General features: G+C 41.3%; 1 protein-coding gene across 3 annotated transcripts in view; it reads right to left on the reverse strand.

The window, feature by feature from the left end:
* Positions 1-16409, reverse strand: part of CACNA2D4 (calcium voltage-gated channel auxiliary subunit alpha2delta 4) — a 303483-nt gene that overhangs the window by 22768 nt on the left and 264306 nt on the right. For all 3 annotated transcript variants that reach the window (XM_089671819.1, XM_089671818.1, XM_089671817.1), the window contains 5 exons: positions 14909-14970; positions 13978-13992; positions 11274-11318; positions 6954-7016; positions 3021-3091 (listed from right to left, as the gene is read on the reverse strand). In XM_089671819.1, coding sequence (XP_089527945.1) covers positions 3021-3091; positions 6954-7016; positions 11274-11318; positions 13978-13992; positions 14909-14970 — 256 coding nt within the window. The remainder of the gene's footprint in view (positions 1-3020; positions 3092-6953; positions 7017-11273; positions 11319-13977; positions 13993-14908; positions 14971-16409) is intronic.

The raw sequence follows: 16409 nt of genomic DNA on the forward strand, positions 1-16409 counted from the left end.
ATTATACCATAGGTATACCATAATATTAAATAATGAATTTACACCAATATCATAATGGTGAATCCCGAACAGGGAATCCAAAAATTATACTATGGATATACGTATATCACATGTATGAAATGCGGTAAGCACAATAAGCGTAAAGAGGGGAACAGTAAGCCTCAGGCCTGTGTGGAAAAAGACATAAATGTCACATATATGATGCAATACATTCCTGTGCCGGCACACGTGGTTGGGGCCCGTTCATCTGTTATGTGAACAGCTGTATCATAAAGCTCTTGAATGGAAATAAGCCCCATTTATTCCTAGGATGGGAGAAAAGGTGCAGATTGCAGCACTCTGCTTGAAATGGTGTCTTCACCACTGTATGTGGACTACACACCACCCTTTGTAGGAAAAGCAAAACATATCCCAAGGAATCTTCTGCCTGTTGAGCTATATGCGGTATGTCCTGTATCCTACACAAAGCACCATAATGTCCCCATCCTGTAGTGAAACAAATAATGTGGGAAGTCACTGACAGAGCTTGCACTCAATAAGATATGTAGGTCATATTGATCACAGAGGACCGTATATCTAATGTCCTGTAACAATCCACTCACCACCTGTGCCGTGGATAAAGGGAATGAAAGAAATGTCCTTCATGGATATTGCCAAACACGGCCACAGAGGCCCAGGAACCACCGCTGACATCCGCCGATATACCGCGGGTTCCAGCCCCCTCTCAGCGCCTGTACTGCTCACGCTTGCCTCATGGCATGTGAAGATGGCTTCCTCCTTATGGGTCAGCGTGCGTTCCACCTAGTGCGCATGACCGGAAGTGACGTATCTGACGTATGACGTCATACGTCAGATACGTCACTTCCGGTCATGCGCACTAGGTGGAACGCACGCTGACCCATAAGGAGGAAGCCATCTTCACATGCCATGAGGCAAGCGTGAGCAGTACAGGCGCTGAGAGGGGGCTGGAACCCGCGGTATATCGGCGGATGTCAGCGGTGGTTCCTGGGCCTCTGTGGCCGTGTTTGGCAATATCCATGAAGGACATTTCTTTCATTCCCTTTATCCACGGCACAGGTGGTGAGTGGATTGTTACAGGACATTAGATATACGGTCCTCTGTGATCAATATGACCTACATATCTTATTGAGTGCAAGCTCTGTCAGTGACTTCCCACATTATTTGTTTCACTACAGGATGGGGACATTATGGTGCTTTGTGTAGGATACAGGACATACCGCATATAGCTCAACAGGCAGAAGATTCCTTGGGATATGTTTTGCTTTTCCTACAAAGGGTGGTGTGTAGTCCACATACAGTGGTGAAGACACCATTTCAAGCAGAGTGCTGCAATCTGCACCTTTTCTCCCATCCTGGGAATAAATGGGGCTTATTTCCATTCAAGAGCTTTATGATACAGCTGTTCACATAACAGATGAACGGGCCCCAACCACGTGTGCCGGCACAGGAATGTATTGCATCATATATGTGACATTTATGTCTTTTTCCACACAGGCCTGAGGCTTACTGTTCCCCTCTTTACGCTTATTGTGCTTACCGCATTTCATACATGTGATATACGTATATCCATAGTATAATTTTTGGATTCCCTGTTCGGGATTCACCATTATGATATTGGTGTAAATTCATTATTTAATATTATGGTATACCTATGGTATAATTTTTGGATACACCTCTTCAGGGAAGTGTTTACCTGTGTGTTTGTACTACAGAGATATTAGACTCTTGCAGTCACTTTTTCTGTTGCACATACATTTAGACCGGTCTTGATGTCATTTTATATGGTTTTAGGTCTGTGTGTTATTGTCTCATACTGAGGTGATGGTAAACCAGGGCGAATGCCCATATGTCATATTTATATCTGTGTAATAAAGCATAATTTTTGGAAAATTTTCTGAGTGTCACGGTCTGTTCATAATGTAGCCGCTTTTCTGTGAATCTCTTTTCACAAACCCCCCTTTTTTGAGCATCTCATGGGGCCCCCTACTAACCCCGTGCCCTCGGGCAGTGCCCGAGTTTCCAAATGGTCAGTCCGCCCCGGTAGGGAGTGGGGCTTTAATATGGGACTATTGTATTTTTGGAACCATATTTTTTGGGAGATTGTTTCACTAACTTTATGGATATTAATTTTTTTTAGATTAAATCTGAACTCCAGGATAAGCAAACATTTTCTAAATAAAAGAGGTATGTGTATTATTCTTTGAATCCTGATGTGCTTTGTGTCTGTCTTCTATATCTGTGCAGTAATCCAATGTGAAACTTTCCCTCTGTGCAGGAGCTTCCTGTAATACAGACCAGTCACTGCTGCTCTCTCTCCTTGTGCAGGGTGACTGGTCTTGTCTCCGCCCCCTCCTGTAGTTTTCTGCAGGCAGCCTGTAGTGGGTGGGGCCTGCTGGGTTTCTCCCACAGCTCTACTCTCTGCACAGGCTATGTACAGCACAGTGATGATGTCTCTGCTACTTATACAAGGTAATATCTGTGTTTTTAAGCCAGTTTGTGTACACAAAGTAGACTTATATAATTTGTGGCTACTGAGGAATATAAATTTAAATATTATACAAAACAAACAGAAATATATTCATTTAATTCTTAAAGACACATGAGATATTTTTCATGTGTTTGTTATGAAAAATTTCACATCACAATATTCAATTCACAAGCAGAAATTTTACATTGTTATTTTTTTCACATGAAATCAACACTGAAAATTTGTATTTCTAACGATTCTGTATTGGATCTCTACTTCAAAAGGCCCCTTTCCTTGCTCTCCTCAATACACACCTCATAGACATTCTAGTAATGCCACCGCAAGGACAGCAATATTTTTAGGATAAAAAACCCCTACACAAAATCTTTGTAAATTGACATTTATGTACAAAATACTGCAGAATCAATTATATAATAGAAAATGAGGAAAATCCGGAATATTCGTTTGATAGGTTTAGTAAATGGAAAAAAATCAATAGATCAGTAAATAACACTTTTTGTCTGAAACTCACTGTCTGAAGACCCCCATATTGAGTAGCTGTGTCATCAGCGAGCCATCCACTTCACCCAGAAAAGCTCCTGTCTGTGAGAGAGAAAATTGGAAAAGAGCATATGGAAAGGGGAGGGGGAAAGCTTATTATTATAATTAGCATGTATAGCATAATAAGCATGGTCCATAGTGAGCTTGGTTTAAAGCTCTTCATTTTAAGGTCAAGGGGGCATCCTTTGCATCTGGAGGAAAAGCGGTTTATTCTTTGCATACAGAAAGGCTTCTTCACAGTAAAGGTTGTAAAAATGTGGAAAAGACTTCCTCAGGATCCAGTTCTAGCCAGATCAGCTGATTGTTTTTTACAAAAGCTGAATGCATTTCTAAATGCACAGATTATGACTAGCTGCTAATATTTATAAGTAACAACACCAGAGATTGTTGGCCCATAAAATATTCAACTGTCTTAGGGGAGCAGGGAGGATTTTAGGATTTTTTTTCCCGATTGGAGTAAATTGGACCATGTTTTATGTGGGAATTTTATGGCTTTCCCTTTATGCACTCTGGGTAAAGTTCTTTATTTAGAGTCATTATTTTAATGTATGCACTTATGTTTTCTACTTAATGTCATTTTCCAACCTAACCATGTAACTGTTGTGACAATGCAAGACCCTACCTCTGTTAAAATATAGGAGAAAGCAAAACAGGGTTCTCAAGAATACAGTTTGAGTGGCTCTAGAATGTTAGTTCTGAACAGAGAAAGGTGGGTTTTCATTTTTCTCTGGGTTTTGTAAATCCCGGATAAGGGTCTGGACCTCAGAGACTTCAAAGTGCTTTGGGTGAGAAGAAGTCTCTAAACTAGTGTTCAGGTCTTACTAAAGAACAGCAGGCTGAGTGTGCAGATGTGCACACCTGTTATCATCTCGTCATCATCAATAGTCTGGTGCTCTGAGAGACAGGAGGTCTCAGCATAGGAGTCAGGAGGACTCCAAGATTCAGTGAGGCTGAACAAGGGAAACCAGATGATGTGTGTCTGCACAGTGCAAGTGCAGTTGGTGGCAGAGTATCAGGGAGCTGCAAGAGAGCTAATTGTCAGGTACAGAGTTTGTACACGAGCACACAGGTGCTATGTTAGATGGTCTGGAGGACCAAAGCAAAGGGCTTGAGCAGTGGCATTGCTAGCGAGAGCCAAGAGACTGAACGTCATTTATGTTTGTGTTGATGGTGGAAACCCCTGCCTAGACATCTGACTTTCTGTATGAACTTTTTTCATTCTTGTAATAAAAGTGAGCCAACAAGCCCTTGAAAAGCATTTCTGGAGTGGATTAGACTCACTGGGAAGCACTACTCTTGAGCGAATCCCTTAATCTAGCTATTGTTATATATGTGCTTCAACTTTGGAGACTCTCAAAATGTATAGAGTTAGGACTGCAGATATACTGAGGTGCCCCAAAGTGGCCTCTGCAGCTTATGCATAAATTTGTAAATGTGTGCAAACTAAACTGCTTGTTTTAATTTGAACTGTTAGACAGGGCAATTTGTTTTTTTGTAGGCTGGCTAGTAAGTGAGCTGTGAATTTTTGTTTGTTGTTCTTTGACATGCGTCACCCTTGCATGGGCTCCTTGCTGCAAAGGCCAGTTAAAGAGTGGGGTGTTTGCTATTTGTTTGTACTGTTGGTGAATTGGTGAGGGGGGGGCGCACTGCATACCTTCACTGCCATTTTGTTATTGCTGGGTGCCCAGTGCGCTCCTATACCTTTAGGGAGGGGTGGTCTCCCTCCAGGCATACCTGCCCTTAATCTATCCATTGTTATATATGTGCATCAACTTTGGAGACTCTCAAAATTTATAGAGTTAGGACTGCAGATATACTGGGGTGTCATGACGTGGCCTCTGAAGCTTACGCATATATTTGTAAATGTGTGCAAACTAAACCGCTTCTTTTAACGTGAACTGTTAAACAGGACAATTCCATTTATTGCAGGCTGTCAGGTAAGTGAGCTGGGAATTTTTGTTTGTTATTTTTTGACTTGAGCGAAACCCCCCAACCTATCACACTATATAAAGCTGGTCATACACTATGCAGCTTTCTGATGCTGCCGATGAACCAGACATAACTCTACAAGTGGGTGGCCCTATAAACCACCTCCTGTCTGACATCCTTCACTTGAAAAATCAAAGGAATCAAGCAAAAAACTTGGCCTAAGCAGCTGCATCCAATGAGAAGCAGACACTGTTTGTGTTTTTGACATCTGGTGAGGTTGCCAGAACAGGAGATTCACCCATCTCAACTGTATAGATTGGATGGAGGAATTTGTTAGATTTTTTTTCATTCAACCCACAGGCTCAACAAAAAAATCTGGATACAAAGAAAACAAACAGAGGGCGCACCGGCCCAGTTCATTATCGTAAAAATATTTATTGAAAGGATAAAAAGTAAGCATCGTACTGACAATTGACATACGGATCAAAGGCACATCACACTAACCACGGTGTCCAATCCACACTGCATATAAGTCCATAAATGAAACCCTGGACTTCCAACAGGCTAACGCGTTTCGAGGACACAGCCTCTTCCTCAGAGTGTGATGTGCCTTTGACCTGTATGTCAATTGTGAGTACGATACTTACTTTTTATCCTTTCAATACTTTTTTTTTACGATAATGCACTAGGCTGGTGCGCCCTCTGTTTGTTTTCTTTGTATCCAGTGACATTGGACTACCCCAGTCCATTGAGGGCAGCAAAGAGTGCATTTTGCAGGTCATCTGAGATGTTACCCTAGGCCTAGCTGAGTCTGTCCCCAAGTGCAGGAGTACAGAGTTTACTGTGTTTTCAACAATAAAAATCTATCAGTGCATGGCCAGCTTAACTGTGATTGAAAGAAGAGATGAGAGGCTGGGGGGAAAGAGGAGAGGCAAGAGAGGGGGATAGAAGGGGATGGACGGTGGGGAGAAATGAAGATAGGGAGGAGAGAAGAAAGGAAGTGGGGGGGGGGGTGAGAATAAGAGTAACTCATTGAGAAATAGAGAATGTGGGGAGAGAGAAAGGTGCCGGGAAGAAGGAGCAAACTAAACAGTGGTAGCAAACAAGGGGGAGAGAGTACAGAAAGACAAGGAGGGGGATGAGGAAAGGAAGAAAGGGGAGAAAAGGAAGCAGGGAGAGGAAAAAAAAAGGGAGGGAGGTGGGAGAAAGAAAAAGAGGGAGAGAAAAAGAAGGAAGGAGGGAGAGAAGAGGAGGAAAGGGGGACAGAGAGCAGGAGAAAGCAAGAGAAAAAGTGCGGTTAAAGGAAATCAGGGGAAGTGAGGTGAAGAAAAAGTGGGAGAGAGGAAGTGATGAAGCGGTGGGGCAAGGTAAAGAGGGAGCAGAAGAGAGGAGATTAGGGCAGAGGAAAAAGAGTGAGAGGGGAGTTAGAAAAGGGGAAAGGAGAGAGTAATAAAGCCAAGAAGGAGATATACAGAGAAGGTGAGAGGGTGGGTGGGGGTGAGTGACAGCAGCAGGCAGGGTTGGAGGGATGTAATACGCCATGCTTTCACCTCTCTCCAGGTGTGCGTACAGTTGTACACATTGGCAGTTAATGGGTTTTTAATGACGAACAGGCCGGGATACAGATGGAGAATCAGCGGCTCATTATATCAAAGTCCTTGAAATCCATCTAAGCCACCCACTGTCAGAAGAAAGTCTCGCTGTGAGCTCAACGCCTTTCCTGTATCACCACGCCATCCTGAGCCTGCCAGCCTCCATTATAATGGTGATATGAAGATTATTAAGGCTGTGCAGTGATAGTGGGACCAGCGCCATAACCCAGAACAACCAATCAGGAAATCTTATTGCTCAGTGAATGCGCAGTATTACTTAGTGAACCCTCAGGATTCTGTGCTGAATAATTCTGAGAATTCCCCAAGCCTCATTCCAGTCATCTAACCCCCCCCCCCAATGCCCTAAGTGCACCCCCACTCACCTGTTCGGGCTGTCTCGCCACCACAATAAAGCCGTTATTGTCTATGAGGAAGCAGTTCAGTGTCTGCAATAGACAGAATGTCTGAATGTCACTTTGAACGCCAAAACACATCAATAATTCTACCCTATGACTGCAGACTGGGACACACAGTGGGAAGGTGACACTGCAGCACAAACTGCTGGCCAACCTGGAAGCAGGACAGTTCATAGTAAACAGAAAGAAGAAAATACATGAAATCCGCTGACAAGTCGCCAATCCACTCCCACAGTTCAGTTCTGCTTTTTTTTGTTACTTTGGCACTCACAGCCCTCTTTAGAGAAGATGCAGTTTGTTTATTTTACTTTATATCTTTAGACTTTATTTGTAAAGCCCAACATTTTTTTCCAATTGTATTGAGTAGAGAGGGGTTAGGACAAAAGGAAGGAAGGGAGACCCCTCTTAGACAGCTCTCACCGGCACAGGTATCTCCTTTGGAGGATTTCCTTTCTATTCTTGTTCTGTTACAACTGTAACATTTTGGTTTACTTATCACATTCTATATCTGAGATGATGGTCACTAAGACAAATAAAGAGGGTGACTTTCATAAGTAGGAATCAGACATACAGTAATAAAAGCCTGACAGAGGCTATAACCCTTCCACACTCCATTCAAAACTAAACATTTAGGCTTTAATCAAGAAAGACTTGACGGTTTACTACTTGTTTGTGGTCTTGTTTTTCTTACTGTCCATGCCTCTCTCTCCCCATTTTCTGTTTTATAGAAACATCTGTTCAATGGGGTCATAAACAAGAATAAAAACCTGACAGAAGTTTTATCTAAAGCTGAGGTTTAAAGAGAAATTCTAGCATGAAAAATCTACTATGTTAAATGGTTACTTGTAATATTTTTTCTTCTTTATATTTTTTCTCTTCCTCTCTGGAAGTGTCTGATTACTGTGCTGGCCCAGCACTTCTGTCCCTCTCTTCACCTACCTACATAACATTTTAGCTTTGTAGCTGTCAGGGAAAAAGTGAGGGTTCTGGGAAATCTTGGTGCCCCTCCAGAGGTTGCCAGGGGTTCCTTGTGCAATTTCTGCCTCTCAGATAAGTTCATACTGGCATCATTGATATTTTTAGCTATCTGTAAGGGCGCAATTTTTCTCAATGACCACAAGTGTAAGGAGCATTCTTCCCACTGACCATCACACTAATGCATCTTGAGATGTAGATATAGTCATTTTTAGCAGGGGTTTCCTGAGACCGGAAAGTTAGTTCAAGGGTTCCTTTGTGAAAACGTTGAGAAAGGCTGCTATAAAGGGTCTGTTATGTGACAGTCTGCTGGAGCTGCTAACATCACATCCAAGGTGGTGGAGCCCAGGAGCAGTATCGGGGCTTTTTGATGTCTACAGAAGGGAGGCTTTTACAGATAAATAACGTGTATAAAATACATTAAATGCACATGCATCTTACAGGATTTCTTTTGTTGGAATGAATGATCTGGAGACAGGGTCTCTTTAACCACTTGCCCTTTTGACAATTTACCCCCCTTCCTGACCAGGCCTTTTTTTTGCGTTATGTTGCGTTACATTTTTTGCATTGACAATTGTGCAGTCGTGCAACACTGCACCCAAATGAGATTACGTCCTTTTTTCCCACAAATTGAGCTTTCTTTCTGTGGTAGTTGATTGCCTGTGCGTTTTTTATTTATTGCGCTATAAAAAAAGACCAAAAAAACAATATTTTTGACTTTTTGCTATTAAACACATCTAGTAAAAAAATTTAAAAAATCTAATTTCGTCATAAATTTAGGCCAAAATGTATTCTGCTACATGTCTTTGATAAAAAAAAATCCCAATACGTGTAAATTAATTGGCTTGCATGAAAGTTTTAGAGTTTACAAATGGTGGTATAAATACTGGAATTTTTTTCATTTTTACTAGTAATGGCGGTGATCAGTGACTTATAGCGGGACCGTGACGGACATTCTGACACTGAGGGGAACTGACTTGGTGTCAATGACATCTCCAGTGACACCAATACAGTGATCAGCGCTAATAAAAAGTACTGACACTGTACTAATGGCACTGGGCAGGAAGGGGTTAACATGAGGGGCGATCAAAAGGTTAACTGTGTGCTGGGAGTGTTTTATATAGGGGGCCGTGTCAGTGTGCTTCACTGTGCACAGCCATTCAGAGCAGTGTGCCCGAGCTGACAGGGAGGAGAACTGTTAGTAAACAAAACAGTTCTCCTCCCCATCAATCACCGGGTGCCGGCGAGTAATCGCCAGACGGGACCCAATGATTGACAGCTGCGGCCGCAAATGGCGGTGTGGCTCGCACGCGCCCCCTACCAGGAAATGCAAAATCACGTATATATACACATGATTTTGTGCACCTGTACCGCCCTGTAGCAGTATTTCTGCTATAGGCCGGCATGGAAGTGGTTAAATACTGGCAATTCAGCAGAAGATTGGCAACTGATCACAACCGTCCTGTATTGATTGCATTTATTTCTGATTCACACAACAAAGACTTCATTCATAGCCTCAGCTCTCACCATGGCCACTGTCACCATAACACCAACAAGAGCCTACAGGATAATCAGGCTAATGCCTCCCCTTCTAGTATTTTATTTATTTATTGCAGGTACTTATATAGCGCTGTCAATTTTTATGCAGCGCTTTACATATATATTGTACATTCATATCAGTCCCTGATGCTCAAGGGGTGTACAATCTAAAGTCCCTAACTTACATTCATACATACACATACTAGGGTCAATTTAGACAGGAGCCAATTAACCTACCAGCATGTCTTTGGAGTGTGGGAGGAAACCCACGCAGGCACAGGGAGAACATGCAAACTCCAGGCAGGTGGTTCTGTGGTTGGGATTCAAACCAACGACCCTAGTACTGCCAGGCGCAAGTGCTAACCATTTAGCCACTGTGCTGCCCAGTAACTAACACCTCCATAACACCGCCTGATACAGTTGGCTACAATGTAACTATGTTTTCTATCAATCAATAAGACTTGACCACATATAACCCTGGCTCTGTATTGCTTCATTTAAATTGACCACATACATTAAAACCTGACCATACAATCTTCAGCATTATTAAAACTATGTAATGGGGCCCACCAAAATAACTCCTTCAATTTGTATCCAGTCAGGCAGGTCATAGCACTACACAGCTGTTGGTAAATCTAAAGGAGATACAATCTGTAAAGTGTTTGGCCAGATTGAAGTGGAACTAAACTGAACAAATATCTCCTCATTCCAGCAATGTGTTTTTTTAATCCCTCGCCAGCCGCTGTCTTCTCCCTGGCTATATCCGGTGTCAGGTTTTAAGCCCTTTTGATTGGCCGGTGGTGAAATGACATCATTCTGTGCATTCACATGGGAGTCCATCATTCTTCACACAGATGGAGTGTGCCAGGACTGCATGCTGAGCTGCGCATGCGCAGTGTAGTGTGCATTCAATAGAAGACTGGAAGGAGGCAGGTATGTATTTCTTATCGCAGAAGAAACATTGCATGATTTCTAGTAGTTTTTTATTACTTACATTTAGTTCCACTATAAAATCACTTTCTAACAATAAATTAATTAGATAAAGTATTGGTAGAGCGCCAAATCTTATATAGATGTCTCCAATGTAATAACAGAGGCAGCTCTGTAGAGACCGATGAGCTCCAGATGGGTCATCGGGATGTTAGCAATATGCAAAGTGCAAAGAAGACAAAAACACTAGCTAAAAGTCCAGCTAATTTCAATAATTACAATGGTAACAGTAAGTAGCCAACACATTTCTGGGAATTTACTTATCCCCCTTCATCAGGGCTTGTAGAAATACATAAAGGTTATAAAGCTTGACCAAAATGGTTATCTTGAAGGCTGATTTTTGTTCCCATGCCAAAGATCATTCAGTATGCTATCCTGTTAAAAACCTATGCAGAGCAACAACAGTCTTTTTTAGGATAACCAGCTCTGGTGAACGTTTAAACCTCCCTTTATCTCTATACTGTAAACCCTGATGAAGGGGATTGGTGAAGTTCCCGAAATGCATTGTCTAGCTGCAGTAATATTATGGTTAATAAAATAAACTGGATGTTCAACTACATATGTGTTGCTCCCCCTTAGATTTATGTATCACTACACATTGCCGACAACAAATTCATTGGGATGCATTCTAACACCTAATGCTGGACTCCATTAACTACATTTTAGAACCCGTTTCCAGGTTTCTATAAATATATGGTTTCCCAAACACTTTAATATTAATGTGGTCCTTGTAGTGTACATGTTTAATGATCTGTGATTGTATAATGTCACTTATCACATTACCTCATCCTCACAGCTCATTGGACACATCCCGTCCACATCGCTACACTGCAGAGAAGACCGAGAACTTGGTCAAGTATTTCATACACAGAAAATATATAATTATTACATTAAACTGTCACATATAATATCCTGTCCTGGCTACAAACATCTGTTCCTTTGGTGACCTTGTAATAAGCAGAAATCATTTGACTTTTATTTTTTTACCATTTTTTCTCAATCAAGAATAAATAGCAATTATGAACTTGTAAGAATGACTAGCTGATTTAAGAAAGCTTTTGTGGCGAAAATAGAAATCTTTTTTACTTTTTTAAAAAGCTAAATTTTGTACAAAAATGGAATTGAATTCAGCCATGCAGCTAAATCAGCATACAAAATGTTCACTTTTGAAGCTAACAGCGAGGGCAGCTGTTAACCCTAAAGCCCACATTGCGGTGTGTCATGGCTTCTTTTTTTTCTTACAAACAAAAGCCACATAATCAGCAGATCCTCGCCTGTTGATCACTTGTAAATAAAAGGTACAACTTATAGCGCCGGGGCTTGATATGGCTTTGTTAATTTTACATAGAGGGGGGTGTGATATGGATAGCCCACTTTAATTTTCCCTATTGACCTTTAGGACACTTTGCTTAAATTCTGGCAAACTGAAAATTGCCAATGTTGTTCATCCCTACCAATACGTACAGTATATTCATATTCCAATTTTATAATACTTCATAATTGGTTGGACAGTGATTTTCGATGCTCCAAGTCAAGTTCAGACTATCAAGCTGTCCACTTAGGTTCTTTATATAATAACAGACTAGTTTTCTAGAATGACTGTTTTGCTAGAATGACTTCTGTATACTTGGAATGGTTGTTGTGGAATATAGAGACAGTTGGGGTGGCCATACACTTATAGATTTTTTTGGCTCAGGCTGAGGGCTAAGTAAAAAAATGTAACAAATTCCTCCTTACACACTATGCAGCTTGGATAGATGAATCTCCAGGTGCAGGTATTGTATTTTGACAGCCGATCCTGCCAGTTGACATAGTACCCAAGCAGAGGCTGCATCAGACTAAATGCATCTGCTTTTGGCTGACAATTTCCCACCTGGCTCCTTTGATTGTTAAATCAAAGGATGTTGGGTGGAAAGTGGCTGAGGTGGCTTCACCCACTGAGTGAATTTTCTCATCTCCTTTTTCTACAGTTATGCATTTGGGAGTCTGAAGGTTGGTTAAGCTGATATGTGTTCCAAGATAACAGATATTAACATCTCTTGTAAATATGTGCTGCTTGTGTGCTCCTTAAATTAATGATTTAAACATATTTATGTTTGGGAGGGTCCTACATGGCAAATGGCCAAGACTGCAGCTCAAAAGCCTCCTGTTTGATCAAGCGGTCAGATCCTGGTACATATGCCATATGTAAAGAACTCTGTGCTTGTCAATCTCTACTTTTAGGAACGCTTCTCTTAGTAAATAACGGAACGCTTCTCTTAGTAAATAACGGAACGCTTCTCTTAGTAAATAACGGAACTCTTCTCTTAGTAAATAAACTTTCAAAACCTTCCTGTGAGCAGAGGTTGTTAAGCTGCCCATACACTAGTAGATATTTTAAGAAATGTTTGTACATTCATACGATAATTCTCAGCGCATTTGATAAATTGAATAATAATGTTTAAAAGTATTAAAAAATGTTTGCTTTGAACATTCAATTTTTGGAAAGAATGGACTTCCCCGAATAAAAACGAGATTTAAGTTTGAAAAATGTGTTCATTTGAGAGAAATTTTAATCTAACTCCACTGAGTTTTCTTGTCACTGCTGTAGAAAATGAACGTCAATTTGACCTCATTAATAAATGGAAAATTGAACGTTCTTTAAGTGATTGACTTCTAACAAACTTTTACTGGTGTACTAGCTTTAAATTTATTATTATTTCGCTCTCCCATGTACGGGACAAGGATCATCAGGTATCTACCCCTTGCCTGTCTATAGCCATACCTGCATTCATTGGGGCCTCTCTCTCAGTCAGATGTCCTTACATGCATTCCCAGCTCTACCCCACTGAAGGCAGTGGAGTATCACTTATCCTGCTGCATTCCCCACAAAAATGAGACTTCAAATGAGATCCTTTGAAATGGCTGCAGCAGTTGAATAAAGCTGGAGGCTAAGAAATTAAAAAACTAAAGCCAACAGTTTTTGTTTTAATTTTTGAATAGAGTAGGTAATTGCTTAATGTCTTAACAAGTTCTTATTTTGCCATCTGCCACCTTTATCCTACTGGGAAGATTTTCCTGCACTTCCTGTCCCAGAAACACAACAGGAAGTGAGAGGAGATTTCGTCAAAGGGAAATCCTCTTCAAATAAGGGGAATCCTCACTTAGATGGTCACCAGTGTCCCCACTAAAAGATTTCTATTCTTCCTGTGTTGGTAAAAATTCCACATTTTTCTCACTTTTAGTCCATGCGCAGTTGTCACCAGGACAAATAGAGAAAGTGAATCTACCCAGTGGGGACACTGAGAGCACAAAAACTGGACTGAGGTTCAAACCCTACCACACTCCATCCAAAATGTAAAACAAACTGACTTTAGATAGAATTTTTGAGCTTTGAAATAAAAATATTACAACATTTACAAGTTATATTACAAGTTTTTTTTTCAAGAATATGCATGTAAGAATACATTGGAAAAGCCATGAAGAGAAAGAAGAATTTCAAACTTACATCAGTGTCATTAGGCTGAGGAGAGAGGTTACCGGGCACCACACAAAAGATAAAGGAGAAAGTTAGAGATATGCTGTTGATGAAAAGAAGAAAATTGAAGAACGTTGTATTCTACATGTAGGAGGGTTACAAACTGAAGGAAGGGGAGAGAAGTACATCAGAGACGGGCATATGGAGCCAATACTGAAATTCCCAGGGGATGCCTCTGGCCCATATGAACCATCACTTCACATATACCATATGGCCAAACATTCATGGACATTCATTTAGATTTGCCCCACCATCCTTTTTGAGGCAAGAACAGCCTCCACTCTTCTAAGAAGGCTTTCCACAAGATATGGGAGTGTATCTGTGGGAATTAGGCCCATTCAACCAAAAGAGGATTTGTGAGGTAAGGCACAAAAAGACCTGGTTTGTCAGTGGCATGTTACAATTCATTACAAGGGTGGTCTGTAGGGTTGAGGTCAGAGCCCTGTGCAGACCACTTGAGGTCCTCCACACCAATCTGGTCGCATCATGTCTTTATGAAGCTGGCTTTTAACACGGGCACAATCATGCTGGAACAGAAAATGGCTTTCCATTTTGGATTGGAAGAGCACAATTGTCTAAAATGTCTTTGTATGCTGTAGCTTTAATAGAACCCTTCACTGGAAACTCCTGAATCCAGTCAATTAAAGGATGTCAACATAGTTTGGGCCATACAATGCAAAAGCTAATGAACCATCATGGCTCCCTCTACTTTCTTTTCCATAATTCCTGTTATCATAAAACATGGTGCCATGCACACTTATTGGAATCCTGCACAAAACAAATGTTGATCCCTCATTTCAATGAACCCCAATTTATATATTTTTACTGTAAATTTCAGGCACATGTTGGAAAACCAAAGAAGCAAAAGGCCAACTGAATACACAGTGTCCTTTTCACTGACCTGTCGTGTCACCTTCCAGAAAATATTCCGCAGTAGAGACAGCTTCATCTGAACTCCGATGGCTACGAAGACAACAGAAAAAAGTTAGCAAAGACTGTGTGCTATATACTTTATCATGCAGTTTTTATTTATTTATTACAGGTACTTAGATAGCATCATTAATTTACGCAGCGCTTTACATATACAGGTGAAGCTCAAAAAATTAGAATATGGTGCAAAAGTTCATATATTTCAGTAATGCAACTTAAAGGTGAAACTAATATTTGAGATAGACTCATTACATGCAAAGCAAGATAGTTCAAGCCATGATTTGTCATAATTGTGATGATTATGGCTTACAGCTCATGAAAACCCCAAATCCACAATCTCAGAAAATTAGAATATTACATGCAATCAATAAAACAAGGATTGTACATAGAACAATATCAGACCTCTAAAAAGTATAAGCATGCATATGTTTCAGTACTTGGTTTGGGCCCCTTTTGCAGCAATTACTGCCTCAATGCGGCATGGCATAGAAGCTATCAGCCCGTGGCACTGCTGAGGTGTTATGGAAGACCAGGATGCTTCAATAGTGGCCTTCAGCTCTTCTGCATTGTTCGGTCTCATGTCTCTCATCTTTCTCTTGGCAATGCCCCATAGATTCTCTGAGGGGTTCAGGTCAGGCGAGTTTGCTTGCCAATCAAGCACAGTAATCCCACGGTCATTGAACCAGGTTTTGGTGCTTTTGGCAGTGTGGGCAGGTGCCAAGTCCTGCTGGAAAATTAAGTCAGCATCCCCATAAAGCTCATCTGTGGAAGGAAGCATGAAGTGCTCCAAAATCTCCTGGTAGATGGCTGCGTTGACCCTGGACTTAATGAAGCACAGTGGACCAACACCAGCAGATGACATGGCTCCACAAATCAACACAGACTGTGGAAACTTCACGCTGGACTTCAAGCATCTTGCAGTGTGTGCCTCACCATTCTTCCTCCATACTCTGGGTCCTTGGTTTCCAAATGAGATGCAAAAGTTGCTCTCATCAGAAAAGAGGACTTTGAACCACTGAGCAACAGACCAGGTCTGTTTTTCTTTAGCCCAGGTAAGACGCTTCTGACATTGTTTGTTATTCAGGAGCGGCTTGACAAGAGGAATATGACATTTGAAGCCCATGTCCAGGATCCGTCTGTGTGTGGTGGCTCTTGATGCACTGACTCCAGCCTCAGTCCACTCCTTGTGAAAGTCCCCAACACTTTTGGATGGCCTTTTCCTGACAATCCTCTCCAGGCTGTGGTTATCCCTGCTGCTTGTGCACATTTTTCTTCCACACGTTTCCCTTCCACATAACTTTCTATTAATGTACTTTAATACAGCACTTTGGGAACATCCAATTTCTTTTGCAATTACCATTTGAGACTTTCCCTCCTTATGGAGGGTGTCAATGATGGTTTTCTGCACAACTGTCAGGTCAGCAGTCTTTCCCATGATTGCGATTCCTACTGAACCAGACTGAGAGACCATT

Source organism: Staurois parvus, unplaced genomic scaffold, assembly GCF_062004578.1.
Source record: "Staurois parvus isolate SC_StPar_1 unplaced genomic scaffold, SC_StPar_1.0 ptg000114l, whole genome shotgun sequence".
NCBI classification, from domain to species: Eukaryota; Metazoa; Chordata; class Amphibia; order Anura; family Ranidae; genus Staurois; species Staurois parvus.